A 25,177-nucleotide genomic window follows, 5' to 3' on the forward strand; every position below is an offset into this window, starting at 1 on the left:
GCCTCATTGGTTTCAGGGTCTGCTCCCCCTATAGTTATGTCCCTGAAGCCACTTTCTGTTCCATAATCTTTTATTACCCATGGGACTGTCATACAAAACCAACAGTATTCATGAAAAGGTAAGATTTTCAAAACATGGCAAGCTAGCTAGATGATCAATGCAAAAATTTGGAAGCCTTAGATTATGAGAGTAAGCCCTTCTTAAATAGGCTTTGGATATGTAGGCGGGTTTAGACAGGTTTCAGTAGTATGTAGCAGGTCTTGAGCATGGGGTCTAACAAGGTACAATTCCCCACTCTGGTTCAAGAGCCTCTTATCCACGTTACATAGAACCAAACATCAACATATACCTCAGTGGCGTCCAAAAAAGAGACAGATTAGACATCAGGGAGGTACACATGTGGAAAATGTGAATGTGATTGGCATTTTTTGTAGAGTTCAGCCACACATGTAGCAAACACTATCCCCAGAGCAGCGGGGACCCCTATTTTCACCTCCTGGGATACAAGTGACTGTCTGTGGCAGGATTAGAACAGCCTTGTGGATCAGCACTCCTGTCTAGTTAACCATCAAAAGTCTCCAGCTTCCATGACCTCTATGACAACTCTTCTACTTGCTGGCCATCTTGATATGCTGCTCCCAACGTTTTCAGACATCTGGTACTATATCTCCACTGCAAAGTGACTTTTATCTGAAGGACCACATAAACAGAGATCTGACGTGAGGGTAAATGTTCCTCTTATGTGAGTGTTTTTCTAGTTGATAAACTAGTAACTGGACCAACAAAAACTATGTAATACATTATTCAAATGTGTTTAATATTGCACAAACATAATTGTATACGTAAATTGACGTATGTTTGAGTTGTTTAATCATTTCCTACCTTGATAACCTTCAGCAACAAGCTAGTCTCTGATTTCAGCCCCTTCTGGTCAAGCTCCTCATTTGCAGAAAAAGCCACCTTAGCCTCTTGGATATCAGCAAAGCTTTTAGGAAAAGCCATATGTTAAATTGTTGGAGTTGTCTGTCACTCACAGAGTTGAGCTAAGAAGACATTTTTTTGAAACTTAATTCCATGACGCTTCCTTATGACTCTACATGACTTGAGGTCATTTCTTGAAAGACCTACTTCCTATAAGGGACCTTTCACACTGTGCACATTGTGTTGCGAAGCATTGCAATGCCAAATGATCCCAATGCTTGTTAGACATGCTATGTGACCATACAGTGAAGCATACAGTACATTGAAAGTATAGTAAAGCATACATTACCATGAATACCATGAAGGTACACTTCACCGCCACTGTAAATGCGCTCATTGTCCAGTAAATGCACAGCTTTGCGTTATTCCAACGGGGCCCCCTGCTCTGCACCCTATGTGAATGTACCATAGAAATACCATTGCATTGCCGTGGAATGCAATGATATTGTCCATTGCAACTGTACGTAACAGAATACAACAGTGTGAAACGTTCCTTCATATGCATGTAGAATTGGCTAATGGCATTGGGGGCATACCACAACAGACAAATCACAAAAACACTACAAAAGCTATCTAAAAATTAAAAACTTTTCCCCCCATCCCTCAAAAAAACAAACAAACATGACTGGCCAGTGGCCAGCCAAAATAGTACATTTTCTGCATATACAAGCATTGATATGCAAAATCAGGAGCAGGCTATAAAAACATTTAAAGTTAGTCGTACGTACGTACAGTATATCTACTGATAATTGCTTACTATGTTTATATAAATCATACTCTTAAAGAGAATCTGTATTGTTAAAACCGCACAAAAGTAAACATACCAGTGCGTTAGGGGACATCTCCTATTACCCTCTGTCACAATTTCGCCGCTCCCCGCCGCATTAAAAGTAGTCAAAAACAGTTTTAAAAAGTTTGTTTATAAACAAACAAAATGGCCACCAAAACAGGAAGTAGATTGATGTACAATATGTCCACACATAGAAAATACATCCATACATAAGCAGGCTGTATACAGCTTTACTTTTGAATCTCAAGAGATCATTTGTGTGTTTACCTTCTGTCCCCTTCTTCTCTCATGCACTGAACATTACAGGCTTCCTGCAGACAGCTCTGCATGTGCCTGTGTTTGTAATTCCTCAGTATGTGTCAGCCAGCTACTTTCACAGAGGAGGATTTTTATCCAGCTCTCTTCTATTACTGATAAGATAGCAGAGAAGCTGCTGGCTTATGTAAATAAAACACACACTGGAGTGTGCATAGAGGAACAGACCAGCACTGAAGAACTTGGCAGCCTTCCAGACACAGGCCGACAAGTCTGACAGGGGAAAGATACATTGATTTATTACAGAGACTGTAATAGTACAAAGTGCTGCAGTGAGCCAGAACACATTAGAATAGGTTTAGGAACTTGTAGGATGGTAGAAAAAACGTTGTAATTTTTGTTACAGAGTCACTTTAAGAACTGTCACTACTAACTAGTCAGTGTTATAATTTAAGTAGGCCTCAGTTACTTGGCCTGAGTTTTATGTAAAAGGCTTGTCCGCAGTGTATGCCTTTAAAATAAATAGAGGTTTTGTGATGCAGGCAGAGGCATCTCAGGGTCTGCGTGTAGCAGAGGATACACGCAGATACTGAGAACATGTTCCTAAGAGAAGGCCATCGGACTACTCTGACCTCAACCACAGGAACAGAAAACATTGGCCATGTTTACTAAACATCCACGGTCCTGCATGTAGGTCAAATGCCTCATTGATTATTAATCGAGTAGGCGGGTATGATGACACCACGAGTGGGTCCACCAATAGACTGATATAGGGGGTGGCGAAGATGATGTCATATTTAACTCTTTCCTAGTCGGTATTAAATCTGGAGCGAGCAATGGAGAGGTCACTTCTGCTTCTTCCTTCTGCACTAGCTCGCAAGGCCGACTTGGACCTCTAAGCATGTTATTCCTTTCTGTAATCTGATATAATGTATGCTGTACATAGGTAGTCTAGCTGTAACATAGAGTAGACACAAGAAGACCTGGGTATCTTCAGTAGGAAGATACTCAAGCAGCTGTAACGCAACATGGAAGTCTGCTTTGCCAGGAGATGAATGTATCTATCTGTATTCCTGTTTCCTGAATAAATAACGTAAACATTGAAGAAGCCTGAGAAAGTCTATATCTACTGTTTGCTGTGTGGAGAGTCAAGTGATCTCACAGTCTGTGAGACGATGGTGTCGAAGCAAGGTGATAAGATCAGTTTATAACAGTGGTGCCTGAAATCCTTCCCTGCCTAGCAATACAGGCAGACGGGGCCGGGGCCGAAGAAATTGGTTTCAAGATATTCCACAGCAAAACAAGCGGAATAGACTGTAAAGCTTATCAAGCTGATACTGATAAGCTGGTGTGAGTGTGTGGGAGCCAAGCACATGGCAGCGATTCGAGAAATCAGCGGCGAAACTCTTGGACGTTACACTGTGACTACATTGTGCACTGTAGTCACCAGCCGAAATATGGGTCGAACGGGACACTCCGGGGCCAGCTCGCAACTCGCTGTGGGAGATGTCGATCCACTGAGCCAGTCCAGTGTGGGGACGGAGATGACGGTGATTAAACGCTCAGAAAGTTCCGGAGTCCATGGAAGTTTCGCAGGTGAAGTTGCGGGAATGCTGATGTATGGCCAAGAATCTGCTGCTCAGGCAAGTTTGATTTATGTTGTTTTATTCTGTGTTAATTGCAGCGTGGAGGCTGCGGGCTTCGCATCTTGTAAATGCAGGGTGCGGTTGTCAGAGTTTATGTGTTTTGTTTGGTTTCTTCGGATTCAAGTTTCCTGTGTTGCATATTTACGTGGTGGTTATTTCTGCATTTGTTTCAGGCATGTTTTTGCCGGAAAGAAGTCGATTGTTTTTTTTTTTCTCTTCTCTTCTCTCCCCGTCTCTACAGAGGCTGGGAAGAATGTCCAGATAGAGCAGGGGGGGGTCCCCCGCAGCAGGAGATAAGCCAGCGGTGCTTCTGTTAGTACTGGATGGGAGGGAGAGGGGATAGAAGAGGAAATCGAGTGTCTTTCTGTTTGTGAGATGTTCTGCAAGTTTCTCGTATTTCCAGTCAGAGCTGCTAGCATGCTTGTAAATATCTGTATCTGTTATGTTGTTTAGCCAGTTTGTCTGTTGTGTGTTTCAGCAGTATTAGCTGTTAATATGGTTTAGAGTTAAACTTGAGTAAGTTTGAGTTATGGCAGAGATAAACTGCAGATGTTTTGTGAGGAGAGAGAGGGTTCCACGTTCCTGGGTGATGCTAGGATGTAAAATATTTAGCATTGCAGCTGTGACGCGGTTGGTCTCAAGTTTGGCAAGCATCCCAGAGAGGATAGGTAGTGGAAGGCTGACTCTCGGTAAAAGGTATCGATGCTGTGTGTAACTATGCATAACAATGTTTGTTCTGTGTGTATTTTGTTCTTTCTCCTAAGATATAGGAAACGAGAGGCTGCTATGGGAGCAGCCATCTTAGCTGGCAGTCCAGGACTCAAAATGGCGGCAGTGGAGAGAGCCCGCCCCCGAGAGTCATGGCCCCCACACGTCATGGCAGGGGGGGGAGGAGGGGCTGGGGGATCCACGTCACATCAGGCTGTGCTCGCGGCTCCGGGCAGAGCAGCTGAAAGGAAGGGGGGTAGAAATACAGAGACATTCTCCTGGGTGTCTCGGTTCTCAAAGTATTTCCCCAGAGCTTTTCCCTGGGTCCATGGAGAGGAATGCCAGAATAGGAAGTGTTTCCCAGCTAGGTGCAGGGACACACGTAACAGTGCAGATCAGGAAAGGGTCTGTACTGAGTTGCTTATAGGATTATTCCTGTAAGTGGGGCACCTTAATGGGTGGTGCAGCATAAGTTCCCAATAGAAAAGGGGGGACAGCGCATCAGGGGGGGTGCCGGAGGTGGAAAAAAGGGAGTTGACCAATACGGGTTTCCGTCGCCGCTGTTGCAGAGCGGTAACGTGTTTTCCGGTTTTGTCGTGGACAGAGCCAGAGCTGGACTGGGAGGTCTATGCTGGGCTGGAGCGTTTTTTTTGTGCGTTTTTTTTTGTCCACTGATTGGTCAAATATGTTTTTTACAGCTCCTATCATTTGTAGCACAATGAACTAGGACTGACAGCAGTTCATGGGGCAATTATACAGATGATAGAATTGCCGTTTACAGAGTGACAGTGTATCAGTACGCTGTTTGCCATGTGACTACCTACCATGTGGGCATTCAGGGATCTGCATACAGGCATGCGACACTGGTATGCTTAGCCCTGCACCCTGTGTAGTTTAAGTGCAAAGTGCTCCTTCCTATAGGGAGGCAGCCGTTTTTTTGTGAAGTCTGGGGGTGGTGGCACGGCAAACATTGGTCAGAGGGTACAACACACAGAACTTCTAGCAGAGCTGGTATCGCGATGAAGTTCTAGATAAGTAAATGCGATAATGAGTAAGAGCATTGCAGGCTCACCTGCAAAGCAGCATCAGGTGTGGCATCCGTAATCTGTGCATGCGACGGCCGCGCATGGACAGATAAGGGGGGATGTGGAGTGAGCTGCAATGGGGTGAGAGCTTCCAAAGGTGAAGCGAGCTTCCATAGGTGAAGTCCGAGGGAGCATATTGTAAACAGGTAAGTACTGAGGATAGTACTGAGGTAGGGGGGTGAAGTTTAACTCCAATCTACCAATAAGAGTAAACAGAGTTCATGAGAACCATAAAGCAACGAGATCAATTACGGTATATATTGATCAATTTAAAGTGTAAAGAGTACAAGCCGCAGGGCGAATCCCAAATCATTAATAAGAATTGATTTGTTTGTATTTCGATTTCAGGTGTTTGGCAATATGGAATTGAGACAGCTGCAGTGCTGGCAGCAAAGATGGAGATATCAGTCGGATAAGCGAAAGGTTCCAGATGCCAATCTAAGCTTGGAGGAACACGAGATTCCTGAAATCGGAAAGAGACTAAAACACGAGATTCCTGAAATCGGAAAGAGACTAAAACACGAGATTCCTGAAATCGGAAAGAGACTAAAACACGAGATTCCTGAAATTGGAAAGAGACTAAAACACGAGATTTCGGAGATCGGAAAGAGACTAACAAAACTGTCGGAGCAAAGCATAATGCAAAGTGCTAATGTTTTTCTTTCCCAAGGTGGTGCTTTTATAATGAAGAGTACCGTGCTGATGGTGATCCTAGGTTGCCATTTCGTCCTAGGAGAACGAAGAGAGGACATTCTCATGTATAATAAGGGGTTAATGAGAATGCAAGGCCCAAGCATGTTAATGTTTGGTGACAAAGGTACTAATCCTTTCACACCTCCCTCCGCTTGGCACAGATGGACCATGCAGGGACGGAGGAAAAGAGCACTTGTGCCAGGAGAAAGCAAATTTCATGGCACAAGGTGGGTGAAAGGTCTGAAGGGTCAAGTGTGCGGGCAGTGGGAATTTAATGGCAGTGTAAATCTGCTATTGAATGCCACACTCCCAGAATCGATGCACCGATCCAAAGGTTTGTTAAAAGGTACATTGCAGTACAATGGGTACATGCAAAAGGTGGAGTGTGTGATTCGGGGGTACCTTGTCTTGGTTATGCAGAGTGAGATGGTTCCAGATTGGAGAGGAACGAGCAGGAGGCGTCAATTCTCTTACCAGAGAGACGCAGGGGACAACATCACACTCTGGAGCTACCAACAGAGAGTGCCTCTGAAACCACTTTAGACACGTAAAGGCTGGAAAGCCGAGGGTGGGTGGTTCTCGAAACAAGAAGTAAAAATCGAGATCAAGCCACATTTCCAGGTGACAAAGAGGGTGGGGAGAGCGGTCCCAGGGGAGGGAAAGCCCACACAGGGAACCCCATTCACACCACACGGGTCACAACAGGGGACGATATTACACAGTCCATATGCAGCAGCTTATCCTCATGATAGTTGGGTAAGTGAAGAGGTACTCTTAATTGAAAGATTGCAGAGAGTACTGTCTTCCCGACCTCAGGTACATATTGTGCCTCAGGACGTAAGGGGGGAAGAGGTCCAATCAGGACGGTTGGGGGCATATTTTGTCAGGGAGATGCTTAAAGATCCTGTCCAACTGAGATTGGACAAGGGGAGATATATTAATTTTTCTGGAGAAGGATCTTTTGCATGGCAGCTTCGAGATGTTTGGGTGAACAAAGGGAAACGGTGCAAGATTCCTTTAGGCACCGCCACTTCCTTGGTTCCCACCTTAACCCGTGTCTCACACCAGGACCTGAGAGGTCAACCTTTTTTGGTGCTAGACGGGGAGGTGAAGCAAGTAGAGTTGTCCTCATGCGGGCAATTCTTGCAGAAGTACCTGCGTTGGCCGGGGCAAGTCAAATTTAGTGAAGAAGCCTGCAGGCTCAATAACGCAGAATGCGAGGCTACCATTCAAAAGATCCACCCTGAAGCCCAACCGATAGTTCCGGTGGCGGAAGGAAAGGTTTGGTTTTTTAACATAAGTTCTAATGATACATTCAAGGTATATTCTCATAATTGTTCCGATAAGGGGGAGTTTCCAAGGGGAACATATTGTGGGAGCGGAGATCCCATATGGATCCAGTCATCCAGGTTGGATGACGTTGTTTCTCAAATTGTTAAGAGAACTCTAAAGTGCAAAGTTTCACGGGTAGTTCCCGTCCTGAAAGAGAACATGACATGGGACAAAGGGGAACAGGTTTTGATCCAAGACGACCACATTTTGTTACAAAGGTTAAACAAACAGTACACTAAGTTAGAGGTAAGATTTCACCATGATACAGGTGATCTTCACGAGGTAGAATACAAAAATGAGCAGGTGAGTTCCAGTCTGACCTGGTGGACAGAGGTTCCGGTGATGTTCCAGGGACACTCGGACTGGGCCTCTGCAGTTCCAAAGTTCTTTCTACACCCACTGGTCGTCTGGATGGGGATGACAACTTTAGGCATCATTATCCAGGTGAGGTTGCGTGTTAAAATTACGTAAAACAAATTAACCTGGTTCAGAGATTAGTGCCTCATAAACAATCTCCTGAACCAATAGTTTAAATTAAGGGATATACAGGGTTACGGGTATAGGTTTAGTAGTACCTGTGATGGAGCTGATTGTATAAAGGCGCTCTTTAAGAAGGCACCTGGCACTGCTCCGTTTTGTAACAACCAAACGAGTTTCACTTTTCTGTGATCATGCAAGTTTGTGAGTGATACGCAAGTGACGCAAATGCTGAGCATGTGGTATAGAGGGACTTAGAAGTAGGGCATCCCCAGAGAGCCTGGTTACAGGAAGACCAAGAGGTCTTGCTCTCTCTCTTCCAGGGGTAATCGCCTAGAGCAGAGAAGTTGTGTGAGCACGAACATCGAGAAGTGAAACATAAAAGAAAAGAAACCAGGTACTGGGAGGTTCAGACGCTGGGATCTGCGGGTCAAGCCGTTTTAGGGGGGATTGTTATAATTTAAGTAGGCCTCAGTTACTTGGCCTGAGTTTTATGTAAAAGGCTTGTCCGCAGTGTATGCCTTTAAAATAAATAGAGGTTTTGTGATGCAGGCAGAGGCATCTCAGGGTCTGCGTGTAGCAGAGGATACACGCAGATACTGAGAACATGTTCCTAAGAGAAGGCCATCGGACTACTCTGACCTCAACCACAGGAACAGAAAACATTGGCCATGTTTACTAAACATCCACGGTCCTGCATGTAGGTCAAATGCCTCATTGATTATTAATCGAGTAGGCGGGTATGATGACACCACGAGTGGGTCCACCAATAGACTGATATAGGGGGTGGCGAAGATGATGTCATATTTAACTCTTTCCTAGTCGGTATTAAATCTGGAGCGAGCAATGGAGAGGTCACTTCTGCTTCTTCCTTCTGCACTAGCTCGCAAGGCCGACTTGGACCTCTAAGCATGTTATTCCTTTCTGTAATCTGATATAATGTATGCTGTACATAGGTAGTCTAGCTGTAACATAGAGTAGACACAAGAAGACCTGGGTATCTTCAGTAGGAAGATACTCAAGCAGCTGTAACGCAACACGGAAGTCTGCTTTGCCAGGAGATGAATGTATCTATCTGTATTCCTGTTTCCTGAATAAATAACGTAAACATTGAAGAAGCCTGAGAAAGTCTATATCTACTGTTTGCTGTGTGGAGAGTCAAGTGATCTCACAGTCTGTGAGACGATGGTGTCGAAGCAAGGTGATAAGATCAGTTTATAACAGTCAGTAGAGATAGTAGATGTAATTAATTCTGAGTTGATGCAAATTTTAATTGATTTAGGCAGCTTGAAAATGGGCCAATGACATACCTTGCAGGACACGATGTACAGGTTGTATGCAGATTGGGATTGCTGGTCCAATGTTACTATTCTGGGTATTAATGAACCTCGCTAACTGTTATCCTAATAAGCTGTGTAACTTTTCTAAAACTGTAGCACTTGTGGGTTTGATTTACTGGGGTTTGTATACAGGGATATACCTGTTGGATTTCATGTTGGTTGATATTTTTCATCTGAGATGTTATGTTGTTTATGGGGTTTCTTCTTTAATTCCTTTTAGTAATGCAGACAGAGCTGTGATAGGTTAAGCAAAATAGCATCTGTGCTTTAATCATGCTGTTCATCACTAAATGTATGCAACATTATATTGTCTCTGCAATAAAACAAAGTGAAAGAAAATGGACCAATGATTTGTTGTAGCAGCAATTGATTGGTCCATTTTCAAGCTGAATATATTTGCAAAAAAGAATTATCATAAGCATTAGCATACGTTCAGAATGATTTGCATCTCATTGGTCACAACCAGGGGTGTTTGGGGTGCTCATCCGGATTCCGGATATCCGACCTTTTTTCAGCTATCCGACCGGATTCAGATTCCGAATACCTGTCCTGGGCCCAAATCCGGATAACTATCTGCGGATATTTGGCAGCATAACCCGGATATCTGCGGATATCCGGATCCGAAATACTGTAACTAAGGAGATGATGTCCTGGAGCCAATCAGAGGGCTCCCAGCAGAAGCCCTAGCAACCAATCACAGAGCGGAACCCTGGCAAGCCCCGTCTGAGCTCATTGAGCCAATTAGAGGCCTCCCAGCCTAAGCCCTGGCACCCAATCACAGAAAGGAACACTGGCCAGCCCCCCTGTATAATAAGGAGGGCTGCCATGATGAGACATATCGTTTTAGCTTGCTGAATGCTCAGTGAGAGACATGCTCCAGTGCTGGTGGCCTAGCAGCAAGGGGGCTGTACACAGTTATAAACCTAAAGCTGTTCAGTGATTAACCCCTTCACTACTATCACTACACTATTATTAAATCGTTAATTAGCTTGATTGATGTCATAGTGTGAAAGTTCCAGTGTGTGATCCAGTGCTGCTAGCCTAAGGGCTGTACACAGTGATAAGCTGTTCAGTGACTAACCCCTTCACTATCACTACATTATTGTTAAATCATTAATTAGCTTGATGTAATTTGTGTGACAGTCAGTGTGTGCTGCATGCAGCTGCTATGTGTCTGTGTGTGTGCTGTGCACAGACCAAGTCAGCAGCTGCCTGCTGGCCAGCTATTAGCCTTAGGTATTAGGTATATGTTAGGTTAGGGATTAGGGGATAGGATTACTGTGTTATTGTGTAGTTAGTACTGTAGTTCAGCAGTCAGTGCTAGTAGTTGTTAGAGTAGTAGTACTACTGTGTTAGCTTTCTACTGAACTGCTGTGCTGTGAGCAGTGCCAGTGTGACAGTTAGTGTGCACTAGTGTCTTCTCCTCTGCTGTCTGACTGTCACTCGGCACTTGCCAAGTGTCAGGTGGCACTTGCCACTTGTCACGTGGCACTTGCCAAGTGTCACATGGCACTTGTCATGTGGCACTTGCCACTTTTCCCGTGGCACTTGCCACATGTTACGTGGCACTTGGCAAGTGTCACGTGGCACTTGGCAAGTGTCACGTGGCACTTGGCAAGTGTCGCGTGGCACTTGCCAAGTGTCACTTGGCACGTGTCATGTGGCACTTGCCACGTGTCACTTGCCAAGTGTCACGTGGCACTTGCCACGTTTCATGTGGCACTTGCCAAGTGTCAGGTGGCACTTGGCACATGTCACGTGGCACTTGCCAAGTGTCACGTGGCACTTTCCAGGTGTCACTTGCCAAGTCTCACGTGGCACTTGGCAAGTGCAGATAGCAACAACTTAGAATTATTGGCATTTTAACTGCTTGAGGACCTCAGGCTTAAACCTCCCTAGTGGCCAGGCCATTTTTTACAATTCAACACACTGCAGCTTAAACAGTTTGCTGTATGGCCATAAAACTTAGCACAAAAATGAATCTTGCCTCCTTTTCACCAACAGAGCTTTCTTTTGGTGGCATCTGATTGCTGCTGCGATCCATATTTTTTTTTATTATTAATTTTATTATTATTATTTTTTAAATAAAAATGTGTATTTTATTTTTAATTTATGCCACCCCCTTTCCTCCCTCCCCCCGAAATCCAATCCCTGTGATCACCTCTCATAGGCATCAGCCTATGAGAGGGATCCTATTTTGAGCCTTTCCTGGGGACAGCTCAGTGACATTGCTGTCCCCCGTACAGCGCTGCACTAGGTCGCAGAGCTATACACTTAATTGTTGCTTTTTTTTTTTCATTTACAGCCTACCAGCTCTGATTGCAGCTGGCAGGCTGGAACTCAGCATCTGCACGCGCATTCCCTGCTAATCTATGCTCCAGGGCTTGGCATTAGGTGGCCCTGGGGGAGCTACTCTATGGCCACCAATCAGCATTAGGCGGAGTGGTTAAAGAGTGGTTAAAGAAAGGTTAGAGTGGTTAAAGAAAGCTATTACTAATCAAGTAATCGAGTAGGGTCATCAAGCTCATCCTTAAAAGACCACTATCATGGGGGGATTTCAGTATTTTCATTATTCTATACAAAAGCATTTCCAGTAAAGGATCTATACAAATATACCACTCAGCCTCTCTACTAGTTTGCACACTGTTTTGGCTGTTGGATTGCGTGCTACTGTAAAATAAAGAAAACGCTGAGACTCCCCCATGAGGAGTTGGACAAGTTCAAAACCTGTAAGATCTGTCAGATTTCTACTTCCTACTGTAACTGACAGCGATGTGAAAAAATACATTTTATTGCATTTTACTCTGAATCAAATGTCCATTTTTTGCATGTGAATTTTAAATTTTACAGCTTTTTGTGACAGTGGTCTTTTAATATGCACAATGCAGTTTGCTGAGACTGGAAGACAAAGTGAAAAAATCCAGTTCCAAGACCAGGTAAAAATGGACATTGTAGATATATACTGTAAGCTTAATTTCCATGTGAAAGTGCCTGTTTCTATATATATTTAACTATAATCAGAGAAAAAGCATGTGTGCATCAACCAAGTGAACCTGACAAATCTGGCTTTGCAAATTTGGCCTATTGGCTAATCACGAGACATTGCTCATGCAAATAAGCATTTGCTTTTGCATGCCTAAATATGCAGGGTCAAAACCAAAAACCGCAAAACAATCGCCCTGCGGGAATTAGTTCATGCTATACAGCACTATCCAGGGGCGCCACGAGGAGGCTTCCCATTGCCCCCATACAACCGGGGGGCCGCGGGGGTCCCAGGCACTCTCACCGCCTGGAACCCACACAGCGGCACCCCGGAGGTGGAGGCCAGGGGGTGCAGGCGATCTCCCCAGCGTGGCCAGCGCCGGGAAGAGCCGCCCGCACACACCTCCCAGGATTAAAAACAGGCACTTACCTCAACGTCCATTGCGTTCTGCTATATGCGCATAACCTGGGCGCGACACATAAGGGGCGGACAGGCGCAAATAGCCTGCTCCAGGGCTCTCACCTCCTAAAACAAGCCACTCACTACCTGCCCTCAGAAGAAAGAAATGCAATGCTAACTATAATCAGAGAAAAAGCATGTGTGCATCAACCAAGTGAACCTGACAAATCTGGCTTTGCAAATTTGGCCTATTGGCTAATCACGAGACATTGCTCATGCAAATAAGCATTTGCTTTCGCATGCCTAAATATGCAGGGTCAAAACCAAGGTTATGCGCATACAGCAGAATGCAATGGACGTTGAGGTAAGTGCCTGTTTTTAATCTTGGGAGGTGTGTGCGGGCGGCTCTTCCCGGCGCTGGCCATGCTGGGGAGATCGCCTGCACCCCCCAGCCTCCGCCTCCGGGGTGCCGCTGTGTGGGTTCCAGGCGGTGAGAGTGCCTGGGACCCCCGCTGCCCCCCGGTTGTATGGGGGCAATGGGAAGCCTCCTCGTGGCGCCCCTGGATAGTGCTGTATAGCATGAACTAATTCCCGCAGGGCGATTGTTTTGCGGTTTTTGGTTTTGACCCTGCATATTTAGGCATGCGAAAGCAAATGCTTATTTGCATGAGCAATGTCTCGTGATTAGCCAATAGGCCAAATTTGCAAAGCCAGATTTGTCAGGTTCACTTGGTTGATGCACACATGTTCTTTCTCTGATTGTAGTTAGCATTGCATTTCTTTTTTCTGAGGGTAGGTAGTGAGTGGCTTGTTTTAGGAGGTGAGAGCCCTGGAGCAGGCTATTTGCGCCTGTCCGCCCCTTATGTGTCGCGCCCAGGTTATGCGCATACAGCAGAACGCAATGGACGTTGAGGTAAGTGCCTGTTTTTAATCTTGGGAGGTGTGTGCGGGCGGCTCTTCCCGGCGCTGGCCATGCTGGGGAGATCGCCTGCACCCCCCAGCCTCCGCCTCCGGGGTGCCGCTGTGTGGGTTCCAGGCGGTGAGAGTGCCTGGGACCCCCGCGGCCCCCCGGTTGTATGGGGGCAATGGGAAGCCTCCTCGTGGCGCCCCTGGATAGTGCTGTATAGCATGAACTAATTCCCGCAGGGCGATTGTTTTGCGGTTTTTGGTTTTGACCCTGCATATTTAGGCATGCGAAAGCAAATGCTTATTTGCATGAGCAATGTCTCGTGATTAGCCAATAGGCCAAATTTGCAAAGCCAGATTTGTCAGGTTCACTTGGTTGATGCACACATGTTCTTTCTCTGATTGTAGTTAGTCTATATATATTTAAAACACATGTTTTGGTAAAACTGATTTTTTTTTGTACCTATTTTATTTGTATGGAACACAAGCACATGTCTAGTTCCAGCTTCTATCCTAGTAATCAATTTCTAAAAAAGTCACTACATTACTGCTAAACAGAAATACCAAGTTACTCTAAAAATAGTTGCTGAAGAAATGTACTTGCCCTTTTGATAATGCTCAGCACATATATCTGCTAGTTCCCCCATTCCCAGCACACAGAAAACCTTAAAAGCTTAAATGGAGTGCTTTCTGACTTTCAGCCATTTGTTTTTGTGTTGCTATGTGCTTTCCAACTTGCTGGAGAAATTAAAGTAATTTTTATGACATTTACAAAAGTCAAAAAGATGCCTACAGAGATCCCACTCTAAACTGCTTACATCGTCATGTCTCTCCAGTTGGTATGCTAGCATGTTGACTCGTAATAAATTGTACCAAAAAATGTAAAAGGCTAATTGTATTTAAAGTTTTATTTTCAATGACAACTTTACATAAAATCCTATTTTGAAACATAAAAAAATAATAGCAGTCCATATCCTTTTTTGTTGGGTAAATATTGCATTAAACTAATGTAGAACTTGCCTGCGTTTGCTTTTGTTTGGTTTGCAAGAGTTAATATACTAGTGTTTTATATGTGCAAATTAGGCAGTCCAACTGCACTTTTTTACAGCCACAGCTTTCCTGAAAAGTAAACAGAAGCCACATTTTTTTTCTGGCTGAGAAAATGATCGATATTTGTCTATTTGCTGTGTAATTTTGAGTTTAACCACTTCACCACTGAGGGGTTTTACCCCCTGACCACCAGAGCAATTTTCACCTTTCAGCGCTCCGTCCATTCATTCATCTATAACTTTATTATTACTTATCGCAATGAAATGAACTATATCTTGTTTTTTCCGCCACCAATTAGGCTTTCTTTAGGTGGGACATTATGCCAAGAATTATTTTATTCTAAATGTGTTTTAATGGGGAAAATAGGAAAAAATGTGGGAAAAAATTATTATTTTCAGTTTTCGGCCATTATAGTTTTTAAATAATGCATGCTACTGTAATTAAAACCCATGAAATTTATTTGCCCATTATTCTCGATTATAAAACCGTTTAAATTATGTCCCTATCACAATGTTTGGCCCCAAAATTTTATTTGGAAATAAAGGTGCATTTTTTTCAGTTTTGCGTCCATCCCTAATTACAAGCCCGTAGTTTATAAAGTAACAGTGTTATACCCTCTTGACATAAATATTTAAAAAGTTCAGTCCCTAAGGTAACTATTTATGTTTTTTTTTATTGTATATATATATTTTTTTTTTTAAATTACAAAAAAAAAAATTGGGGAGTGTGGGAGGTAATGAGTTAATTTATTATGTAAAACAATTTATTTGTATGTGTAAAATGCATTAGGGTGTAGTTTACTATTTAGACACAAGATGGCCACAGTGAGTATGTTTACATGCGACCTGTAAGCGACCGGAAGGACGCTTACAGTAAGCAGTAGGAGGCTGGGAGACTCACAATGATCGCGCTGTTTCTGAAAGAAGCAGCAGATCATTGCGGGGGCATAGATCAACGAACGGGAATGGATTTTCCCGTTCATTGATCTCCGGGCAAGCAGGCGGCGGGTGCGCGCGCACGAGCGGCGGTAGCGCGGACAGCGGCGGGAGCGCGGAAGGTACGGATTTCTCCATCCCTGGTTTTTTAGGAGAGAAAAAAGGGGCCGGGGGTAAAGTGGTTAATAACACATTCAGATAATAATTCTGGTTTTACATTTTCTATTTACTTGCTTTACATTATGGTTTTAGGAATATTAAATGGTATGTAAACAAGGAGTTTTGAAGTACTAGAATTTTAAAGCAGAAAAAGAAGACCTCCAGTGTAAATTGCACATTCCATGGGTCCTCTTCTAATAGGAAGTTATAATTACCTGCTGTGCCCCTACCGAGCCCCATATCCGCCGGATTACAAGATAGAGAAAACACAATGGCATTTTTTCATCAGGGGGAAATTTGGGGCTCACCTCTGGGTGGAATTGGAGGGAGGGGGGAAAGAAACAGAAGGTAATTATAACTTCCTATTAGGAGAGGACCCGTGGAATGTGCAATATACACTGGAGGTCCACTCTAAAGTAATCATTTTAGGCAATTTGTGGATCTTTACCCATATATATACTGTATGATGATGCCTGCCAATTGTAATATTCATGTCTGCAGTGGATTCATTCCTAAATTCAAAAAAGACTTAAAAATATCACATAATATTGTGTACACTAAAGCAAAGCAAGAGGATTATGTCACATCAGATTTCTTTAGAAAAATTCTAGTTTTCCGTCTGTTGTGTTGTTCTCTGCATTTACTATATTGGAAGCTCTAGCCAGACTAAATATGCAGATCAGGTGTTTTGATTCCACTCTGGCTCCCTTGGCTGCATGCTTGCTGCAGGTTTGTTTCTCAAAGACAAAGTATCAGAGGACAACTGACATTTTTTTACAAAGAGTAAATATTGTTATCTCCTTATTCTTGCTATTTCAAGTCCCTCTTCTTATGATTTGTTTTTACTTAAAAAAAATGTGCAAAATGCATTGAGATGCATAAATGGGCTAACTGAACCTAAAAATAATAATAATAATCATCATCATCATCATCATTGTTATTATTTTTGTATATTTATATAGCGCTAACATATTTTGCCATGCTTTACCGGTAGTACAGTTGTAACCTTTACTGTCCCTCAGAGCTCACAATCTACTGGTGCTCATATACTTGGCTTGCTCAATTTCCCAGCATTATAATCAAACCTGCCAGAGATTTCGATGCAGCAATGTTGCTATCTCTGAGGATAGGGCTCTCTTGTATATAAAGGAGGGATTTTTATGAGAGCTTTCGCTAGTACTGTGGTGCTAGTGAGGACTAGCAACCCAGTACTAGCGAAAAAGGTTGCAACAAACTGAGGGGAATTCTCCAAGATGGAAAGAAGATGGATACACAACTTACACAGTCTGTCCCCCTTTGTTCTCAATATCAAGATCAATATAAGTTGCTTTATATCTAATGACTAGTAATAAATGTAACAAAATGAATAGCAAATGTAATATATAATGCAAGGTAGTATCATATATAGGCTTCATCTGAAAGGCTTTGTGTGCTATATAAATTTTAAGATACACAAAACGGATTAATGGCAATCTCACTAACTGGTTTAACTATATTTATTTGTATTTTTCATTACTATTTTATTATTATATTGTTATCTTTTTCCTATTACTATTTGTTTTTATTAATTTAGCTTTAAATCCAATTGCACCCTGTAACAATATGATGCCAACATTTGATTTTAGGAATTGGATCTGAGTAAGGGCTAGTTCACACTTAATTTAAAAACGTATCCGTAGCTACGTTTTTTGTCCCGGACGAAAAACGTAGCCACGGATACCAATGTTAAAAATAGGAACAGTACACACTCAAGTTAAAAACGTATCCGCGTGCGATCCGCGGAATACGTTTTTAAACCCGGAACGCTGAGTCCGGACTTGCAGCATTTTTCACGGACCCGTATACACGTACGGGTAGTGAAAATCAATGGGGAAACGGGCCTCCCTCTTCACTGACATTTTCGGACACTGGAAACGGATCAGTTTCCAGTGTCCCATGGTGAAGGAGGGGGCCGCCATGCTGAAGGGGGTAGCAGCCAGGACGGGGGCTGCGGGCAAAGCGGCGGCCAGGGGGGGTCACATCCACCCCCCCCCCCCTTGCTCACCTGGGTGCCCCCCTCCCCGCTCCCCCTCCAGCTCGCATATAATGTAATAATTTGTACCTAATGAAGTTCGGCGAGCCGGGCACTTCCGCCCACACCGCTCGCCGTCACTTCCTGCGATGCCACCCACTGAAATACAGAGGGCGACATTGCAGGAAGTGACGGCGAGCGGTGTGGGCGGAAGTGCCCGGCTCGCCGAACTTCATTAGGTACAAATTATTACATTATATGCGAGCTGGAGGGGGAGCGGGGACGGGGGGCACCCAGGTGAGCAAGGGGGGGGGGGATGTGACCCCCCTGGCCGCCGCTTTGCCCGCAGCCCCCTGTCCTGGCTGCTACCCCCTCTAGCAAAAAAAAAACAAAAAACGCAAGCGGATCCAAAACGTGTGCTGCAAAAAAGGCAGCACGGATCCGTTTGCGTTCCGGGTTTTGAAAATCGGAGCCCGGACCGCGGATGCGTCCCGCACCCGGAGCTAGTGTGGCCCAGGCCTAAGAAAGAATCATGCAAGAGGGTTGTGCATTATGAATTGGGTTGTAGCCGATTGATGTGTGTATGTCCAAATGGAGGATGTACACGCAACCTATTAACTATAGAAATCTGCAGCATGGGGGATAATTTACATGTGCAATGTTTAAAGTCAGTTTTTATATGTTCAGAGGGGATTATGGTTTTGAATGTTGGTGTGTTAGCGTGCATAATAAGGTCAAAGCAATCTGTCATAGAATGGATTGCTGGCCCAACTTCCATTTCATCCGGACAGCTGGCCAATGACTATCCATCCTAGGCATGGGTCAGCAGAGTGGGCTGGCTTATGCAAACTAAATACAGTTACGAACAAGTGTGTCCCAGACCCTGATCAGTCTCAATTCACGTGACAATACACGTAGGAAGAGCTTTGGGACACGTACGCTACCTCCATAGTGGATAGACCTCTGCCGGGATTCGTGGAATGGGAAGTGGACCCATACGTTGTTACATGCTGTTTTACAAGTCTATATTGTGGGGGGGTTTTTAGAGCTGGGGCCTTTGGTCACCATATTAAAGATGTTATTACGCTTTGCAAGCTATCTTGGTTGTCAGATAACGGGAGTGCAGCAGTGTGTATGATATACAAATCTGAAAGAAGCCTGCGAGTGAGCAGAGAGATGAAGGGGGTGTGTACTGTCTCTCTATCCCATGGTGGAAGTCACCTCATGCATCATGTGTTATGCCCAAGGGTGTGTTGTTGAGGTTATATTCGCTATGAGAGCCTCCGCATTGTCACTTTTGTTTTTAAGGTGTTCTGATGTCTGACAGAGGAAGAGGATAATCTGCAAATTTCTGAGTGGCACAACTGGTGATGATCACCATTGGTTATCAGCAGCTATTGGTTTATCTTGATCTTAGACTTGTGGATGTGAACCATGAACAGCTGTTAACCCATTAGCATTTTCAAATAAAATATTTAGTTTGAAGATGCTGCACTCATTTTGACACATGTAAATGTGGTTAAGAGTGATAATTAGATAGTATAGATCTATAGTACATTCTTGTGTACTTCTAGTCAACTTTAAAATATTAAGCCATCCAAAAAAAGCAAGATAGAGTTTCTATCTTGAAGAGCAACTAACCTGAGAGCATTGTTGTCAAGCAGATCAAGGCACTTGAGTATCAGCTTTACATTATATAGACCACTCTTCATGTTGTAAGTAAAATGCAGAGCAGATGTGAAGTAGCCCATATCCAACAGCCTGCAAAGTTTCTGATGGAAAACAATACATAAAGAGATGTTAAATGTAATTTGTTTTAAGGTTTTAAAACACCAGCAGAGTTGTGTACTATGTTTGCCATCAGTTAAAGCGGACTAAAGCCCAAGACTTCCTCTCCGCTCTTAAATATAAGCAACAGCATAATAGGGTGCATGTTATATCGGCGCCGCTCAGTTCGGCGGGGTGAGAGCTGAATGACAGCTCTCACCGCTGCCGCTAAACTCCGAGGCGGCGTTAAAAACTACAGCTACGTACCCAGCGCAGGATAGCATTGCTGCTATGGGGCTCCCGGCTTCGGCGCTCTGCTCTGAGAGCCGCACGCCGAAATAAGCTGATCCGCAGCATAATAACCTCCTTTACAGTAGAAAATGTCCTTGTTACAGTTTATAGAGCTCCTCAGAGATGCTGCAGTGTAGTAACTTCCTGGTTTTCCAGGAACACATACAGAGTTAGCCTCCTGTGTTTACATATAGCCTGTCTGTACACACCCCGGCACAGATCAGACAGATGACAGCTCAAATTACAGTTGCTCATTACTAGCAGATAAGGGAGAATTAGACAGACTGTTATCTCTTTAGACAGACACAGGGTGGGTTTCTCTGTGTTTTCCTTCTTTCCCGTGGAAGAGTTTAGGTCCTCCTTTAAAGAGACTCTGTAACATGAAAAAGATCCCCTGGGGGGTACTCACCTCGGGTGGGGGAAGCCTCCGGATCCTAATGAGGCTTCCCACGCCGTCCTCTGTCCCACGGGGGTCTCGCTGCAGCCCTCTGAACAGCCGGCGATAGGCCCGACTGTAATTTCAATATTTACCTTTTCTGGCTCCAGCGGGGGCGCTGTGGCTGCTTTCCTCTCCGAACTACACGGAAATACCCGATCTCAGTCGGGTCCGCTCTACTGCGCAGGCGCCGGAAACTTGCGCCTGCGCTGTAGAGCAGACCCGACGGCGATCGGGTATTTCCGTGTAGTTCGGAGCCGACAGCCGTCAGAGCGCCTGCGCAGGAGCCAGGAAGGTAAATATTACGTCACGGCTGCACGGAGGGCTGCAGCGAGATCCCCATGGGACAGAGGACGGCGTGGGAAGCCTCATTAGGATCCGGAGGCTTCCCCCACCCGAGGTGAGTACCCCCCAGGGGATTTTTTGAGGTTACAGATCCTCTTTAAGGCAGAAATATTGAATCACGATGATACCACTTATTCCACTTATTATAGATGATAGCTAACTTTAAAAGATTCAAAGAGTACACTTTGAGTAAAGAGAAATACCGTCTTTAGACCCTTCATCCTGTGTGTATATTTCTTAAAGTCCTTCCAAACATGATCATGCATAACAGAAATACTTATTTTTTTAAAATCAAAGGGAATCGTAATAAAATAAAAAAAAGCCAAATACTTACCTAAGGAGAGGGAAGGCTCTGGGTCCTATAGAGCCTTCCCTCTCCGGGTGCCCTCGTTGTGGCAGCAGCTCCTCCATTTTGGGGGACTTCGGAAGTCTTCAAAAGCCGATTGCTCCCGAAGACAGGCGGCTCCATACTGCGTACGCGCAAGAGAGGGCGCTGGCGCGTGCGCAGTATGGAGCTGCCCGTCTAGGGAGCACTCGGTTCACGAAGACTTCCGAAGCTTCCCTTCGGCAGCGGAGATAACAGTGTTTGACCAAATTGGTTAAGTACTGCTATGGGGAATCCTGCATTGTAACGGGGACCAGGAGAGGAGAGGGAAGACGCATTAGGACCCAGAGCCTTCCATCTCCTTAGGTAAGCATCTGGCTTTTTTTTTTTATTACGGTTCCCAATGACTTTAAAGGAAAAAGGGTTTCTTGTCTGTGTGAGTGCACCCTATGTATTGCATGGAGGGTAACAGAGTTAAGTAACAGTTGCATGAAACAATAAAACGTTCTAGCAAAGGTGGGCACAATGAAATACAGTAGAATCTCGTTATAGTAAACTCTGAGAAAGTAAACCTCTATATATAGTAAACTCAGTCCTCAGGTCCCAGCAAATGCATCTGTGTAAATATACAAAGTATGACCAATTCTGATATAGTACTCTTCTGATATAGTAAACTGGCTCCTTGGAATTTACTATAAAGCGATTGTCCTGGATGTGGTTTTATGAGCTATTTCTGGGTGAGAAGCTGGGTCACAGGGATAATGGGACTGTCAGAATCTCATATTAATGCAGAGAACTGATCATCCCTCTTGCCCAAATTGTGTACAAAATGTTAAATGGTTTGCAGATAAATTGAGTGAATTTTAAGACTCGTGAGTATGACCAGAAATCAGAATTAGATAGTGTAAGCTACAGTGTTATTATTGGAAGTGAGCTGTTTATTCCTACAAGGTTAAAAGTGAGATAGTATTGAAGAAATGTTCACGTTATGTAGTATTGTTGTGTTAGTAAATTTAACCGTCTAAGGTCAAGATATACACTGCTTAAGCTAAGCCTATTTTATACGCAAGATGTTAATCACATAGTTTTCACACATATCTAATATGCTGATCACTAATATACACTTTATTTTAGATTGTATAAAAACAGTTAGGCCATAAGCCTTGTGTTGGCCATTACCACTTATAACCATAGGGGGCATCTCTTGTGCCTGCTACTAACACTTATTAACCACAAGGGGCCTCTATAGAACTCGATCTAAAAATAAAAATGAAATCATACCTGTATTTATAGAGATGTTATAAACAATTAAGTCATAGTTTGGAAAGTCCCTTATATCATTTCTTGGGAGAAATTCTCTATAAAAAGAGAGTTTTCAGGCTGTATATTTATTCATTGCCTGATGCCCTAGCTGATTGAAACATCCTAGGCCGACGTTTATCCTTCTCACAGACGTGATTCTGAAACCCAAGAGAGGTAATATGCAATTATTCTTGGTGAATTCTTTGACAATTAGTCTATGCAAAAGTTAAAGACTTGTCTTTTTAAACTTCAGCAGTTTTTTGAGTTTTAGATAACTTTTTTCTGTGCTATAAGTTTTATTATTCAAACGCAATTGCAAGCTTAGAAGCAATTAACAAGCTTTGAAGGATTAAGATATATCTACTTTAAGTTCTTCATATAAGAATAGAACTTCATATAATCATTTTTAAGGATAAAGCTATATTGTGTGTAACATACACTGTTCAATCTCGAGACAACAATTATCAATGAAGGATAAAAGCTACAGCAGAATATTTGCTATATTGAAATGGACTGGTTTAACTAAAGGAACTTTGAAAATGTATTTTTGGATGAAAATGTATTTTTTGAATGATTGACAACAACTGGAGAGATGTATATTCCTGTATATAAGCTTTATCAATTTTTTAATAACAAGATAATTTTATAAAATTCAACAGCTGAGTGTTGCGTATTTCTTTCAGAGGTAAAACTGTTAACCTATAAATATTCTGTTTATAGTGAGCACGCACCCACTTCTGTCTAATTTTGGTTATGACGCTTTAAAGGCTGGTCCTTTACTGAGTTGGTAATCATTTTAAGCAGATATCGATCAGATATATGACAGATGGCACCCCAGATGTGTTAACAGTTACCCTGGAATTACATATTCACTTGATGGAAGCATAGATCATTGTGAATTTTACCCGGGAAATAAGCTAGCAAACTTTTTTTATATATATGGTCAGAAATGTAAACTGCAGCCATAATTTGAAGCAAAGAAGGAAGAATTCTTATGCTTTTTAATCTCAGAGAGGAGATTTTTTTTTTACAAGCACACTCATGCTACAGTCTATAGACTACTTTAATAAATAACGGGTGAAGTTATTTTTATCTGAGAAGAAAAGAGCTACATACACATCCCCATATATCTCTGACGAGAGATTAAAACAGGATGAATCTAGCAGCTTTCTTTCAAAATTCAACATACCGTTGATATCTCACAAATACAAAGGAAATATTAGAGAAATACGGACAATGTTTATAGTTCACAGCTGCACTATGCGACACTAAAAGAAGATTGTGCGCAATAGAGGATTCTAGTAACAGTAACATGCCGTATCCCTCAAGAAGAGGAGAAACAGTTTTGCTTGGTTTTCTTTTATAAGATATTTTTATGAGAAATACAGTACTTTATAACAAACAAGCCAACATATAGTGCAATGGCTCTTTACAAGACTGAAGGAAACGGACTTCATAACTGAATTGTTATTCATTCTTCACTGTGTCTTCTACTGTGTTAGAGGGCGCATTATCAGAACTGTACGAAGACAAAACAAAATCTTTCAGTAATTCACAGCTCGAAGGAGAGACAAGATATTTTTTCAGCTGAAAGCTGGAAGGAAAAAAAAAAAAAAAAAGAGGCAATCCTACACGACTTTTCACCAAGCTATTAGGCTAGATAAAGCTCAAGCCATCGTCATAATAAGAAGTTAAATTTCAACGCCAGATGAAAATGCTCCGTGTTTAAGCATCTACCAGAAAAAAAAATACACAGGATCCAGCGGATATTTCACAGTGTGAGCTGCAGGAGCTGATAAACAAAAGTCTCATACAGAGTGCGCTCACCCCCCGCCTTTATAGTAAAACACAGCAAATGAACATTCTAGCGATTTTTTTTTTTGCTCTACTTTTTTACAAGTTTTCTAAATACAAATATAAGGAACAGTTTATGCCATAGAAAGATAATACAAGGTGCAATCATGAAGATTGAGGTTTTTTATTTTATTTTATTTATTTTTCATTACTTATTTATTTTTATTAAAAAAGCCAAAGTTTTGTGCAACCAATCACGAAGACTCAGATATAGGGCTGAGATAGTTAGGTATCACACACAGAGATTAAAGTATAAAAAGAAGATTTTTATTTTATGTAGTTTCTACCCTCAAAGGGGGGAATTCTATATATTTTGAGGCTAGAATTGTACAGAGACGCATTAAGGCATCCTACACATCCGTAAAGAGACTGTCATTTTTGAAGAATGGAAAAGGTTGCTATTGCTACCAGGATTTAGAAGTCTCACAAGATAATTTATTTTATCTGGCCCACCAAGACTTCAAACAAGAATCCCATGTAGGCCTGAAGAACTTGCTAAGACAAGCGAAGACAGCTACATGCAAGAAGACTGAGCAAGATGTCAACATGAAGAAAGCCACTGAATGAGGCTAAGCTAGAAGATCTGATTTGGAACAGCTGAACATCAATACAATTGGGTGGAGTGACCAAAAGAAGTTTGAGGCCTGAAAAGGACTTTGTACTTTTTTGAAAAAAAACTCTGACCAATGGTTTGAAAAACTGGCTGACAACAGATCAAGAAAGCACTAAGAGGAGTAGGCCACTTGGGAGACAAGAACCGAACATAGAAAGAAGAGTAAGGGCATTAAGATAAAGTAAATTATCAGGTGAGTGAACAAACTGAAAATATTAGAAGAAGAAGATGGTGATTGACTTTACAGATAAAAGCAGTCAAAGTAGAAGATGATGAGAAGATTTGAGATGGAGATTTGAAGATATAGAGATGGTGACACTACATTAAGATCTTGAAGAAGATTATCCTGTGATGAAAGAAGATAGCCTACATAATATCTTGAAAAGATGACTGAAACATAGATGAATGTTTTTATTTTTTGATTCCATACACAAAGAAGTCTATGAAGACAGGGAACTTTCTACCTGTGCGATGATACAAGGACATGCTCTAGC

At 42.9% G+C, this 25,177-nt stretch overlaps 1 protein-coding gene across 4 annotated transcripts in view; it reads right to left on the bottom strand.

Annotated features, from left to right (window-relative positions):
* The window catches only part of LOC137525789 (uncharacterized), a 311,742-nt gene that overhangs the window by 263,499 nt on the left and 23,066 nt on the right, over positions 1-25,177 (bottom strand). For all 4 annotated transcript variants that reach the window (XM_068246991.1, XM_068246989.1, XM_068246988.1 and 1 more), the window contains 2 exons: positions 19,392-19,522; positions 883-985 (listed from right to left, as the gene is read on the bottom strand). In XM_068246991.1, the coding sequence (XP_068103092.1) occupies positions 883-985; positions 19,392-19,522 (234 nt within the window). The remainder of the gene's footprint in view (positions 1-882; positions 986-19,391; positions 19,523-25,177) is intronic.

The sequence above is a fragment of the Hyperolius riggenbachi genome, chromosome 7 (assembly GCF_040937935.1).
Source record: "Hyperolius riggenbachi isolate aHypRig1 chromosome 7, aHypRig1.pri, whole genome shotgun sequence".
NCBI lineage: Eukaryota > Metazoa > Chordata > Amphibia > Anura > Hyperoliidae > Hyperolius > Hyperolius riggenbachi.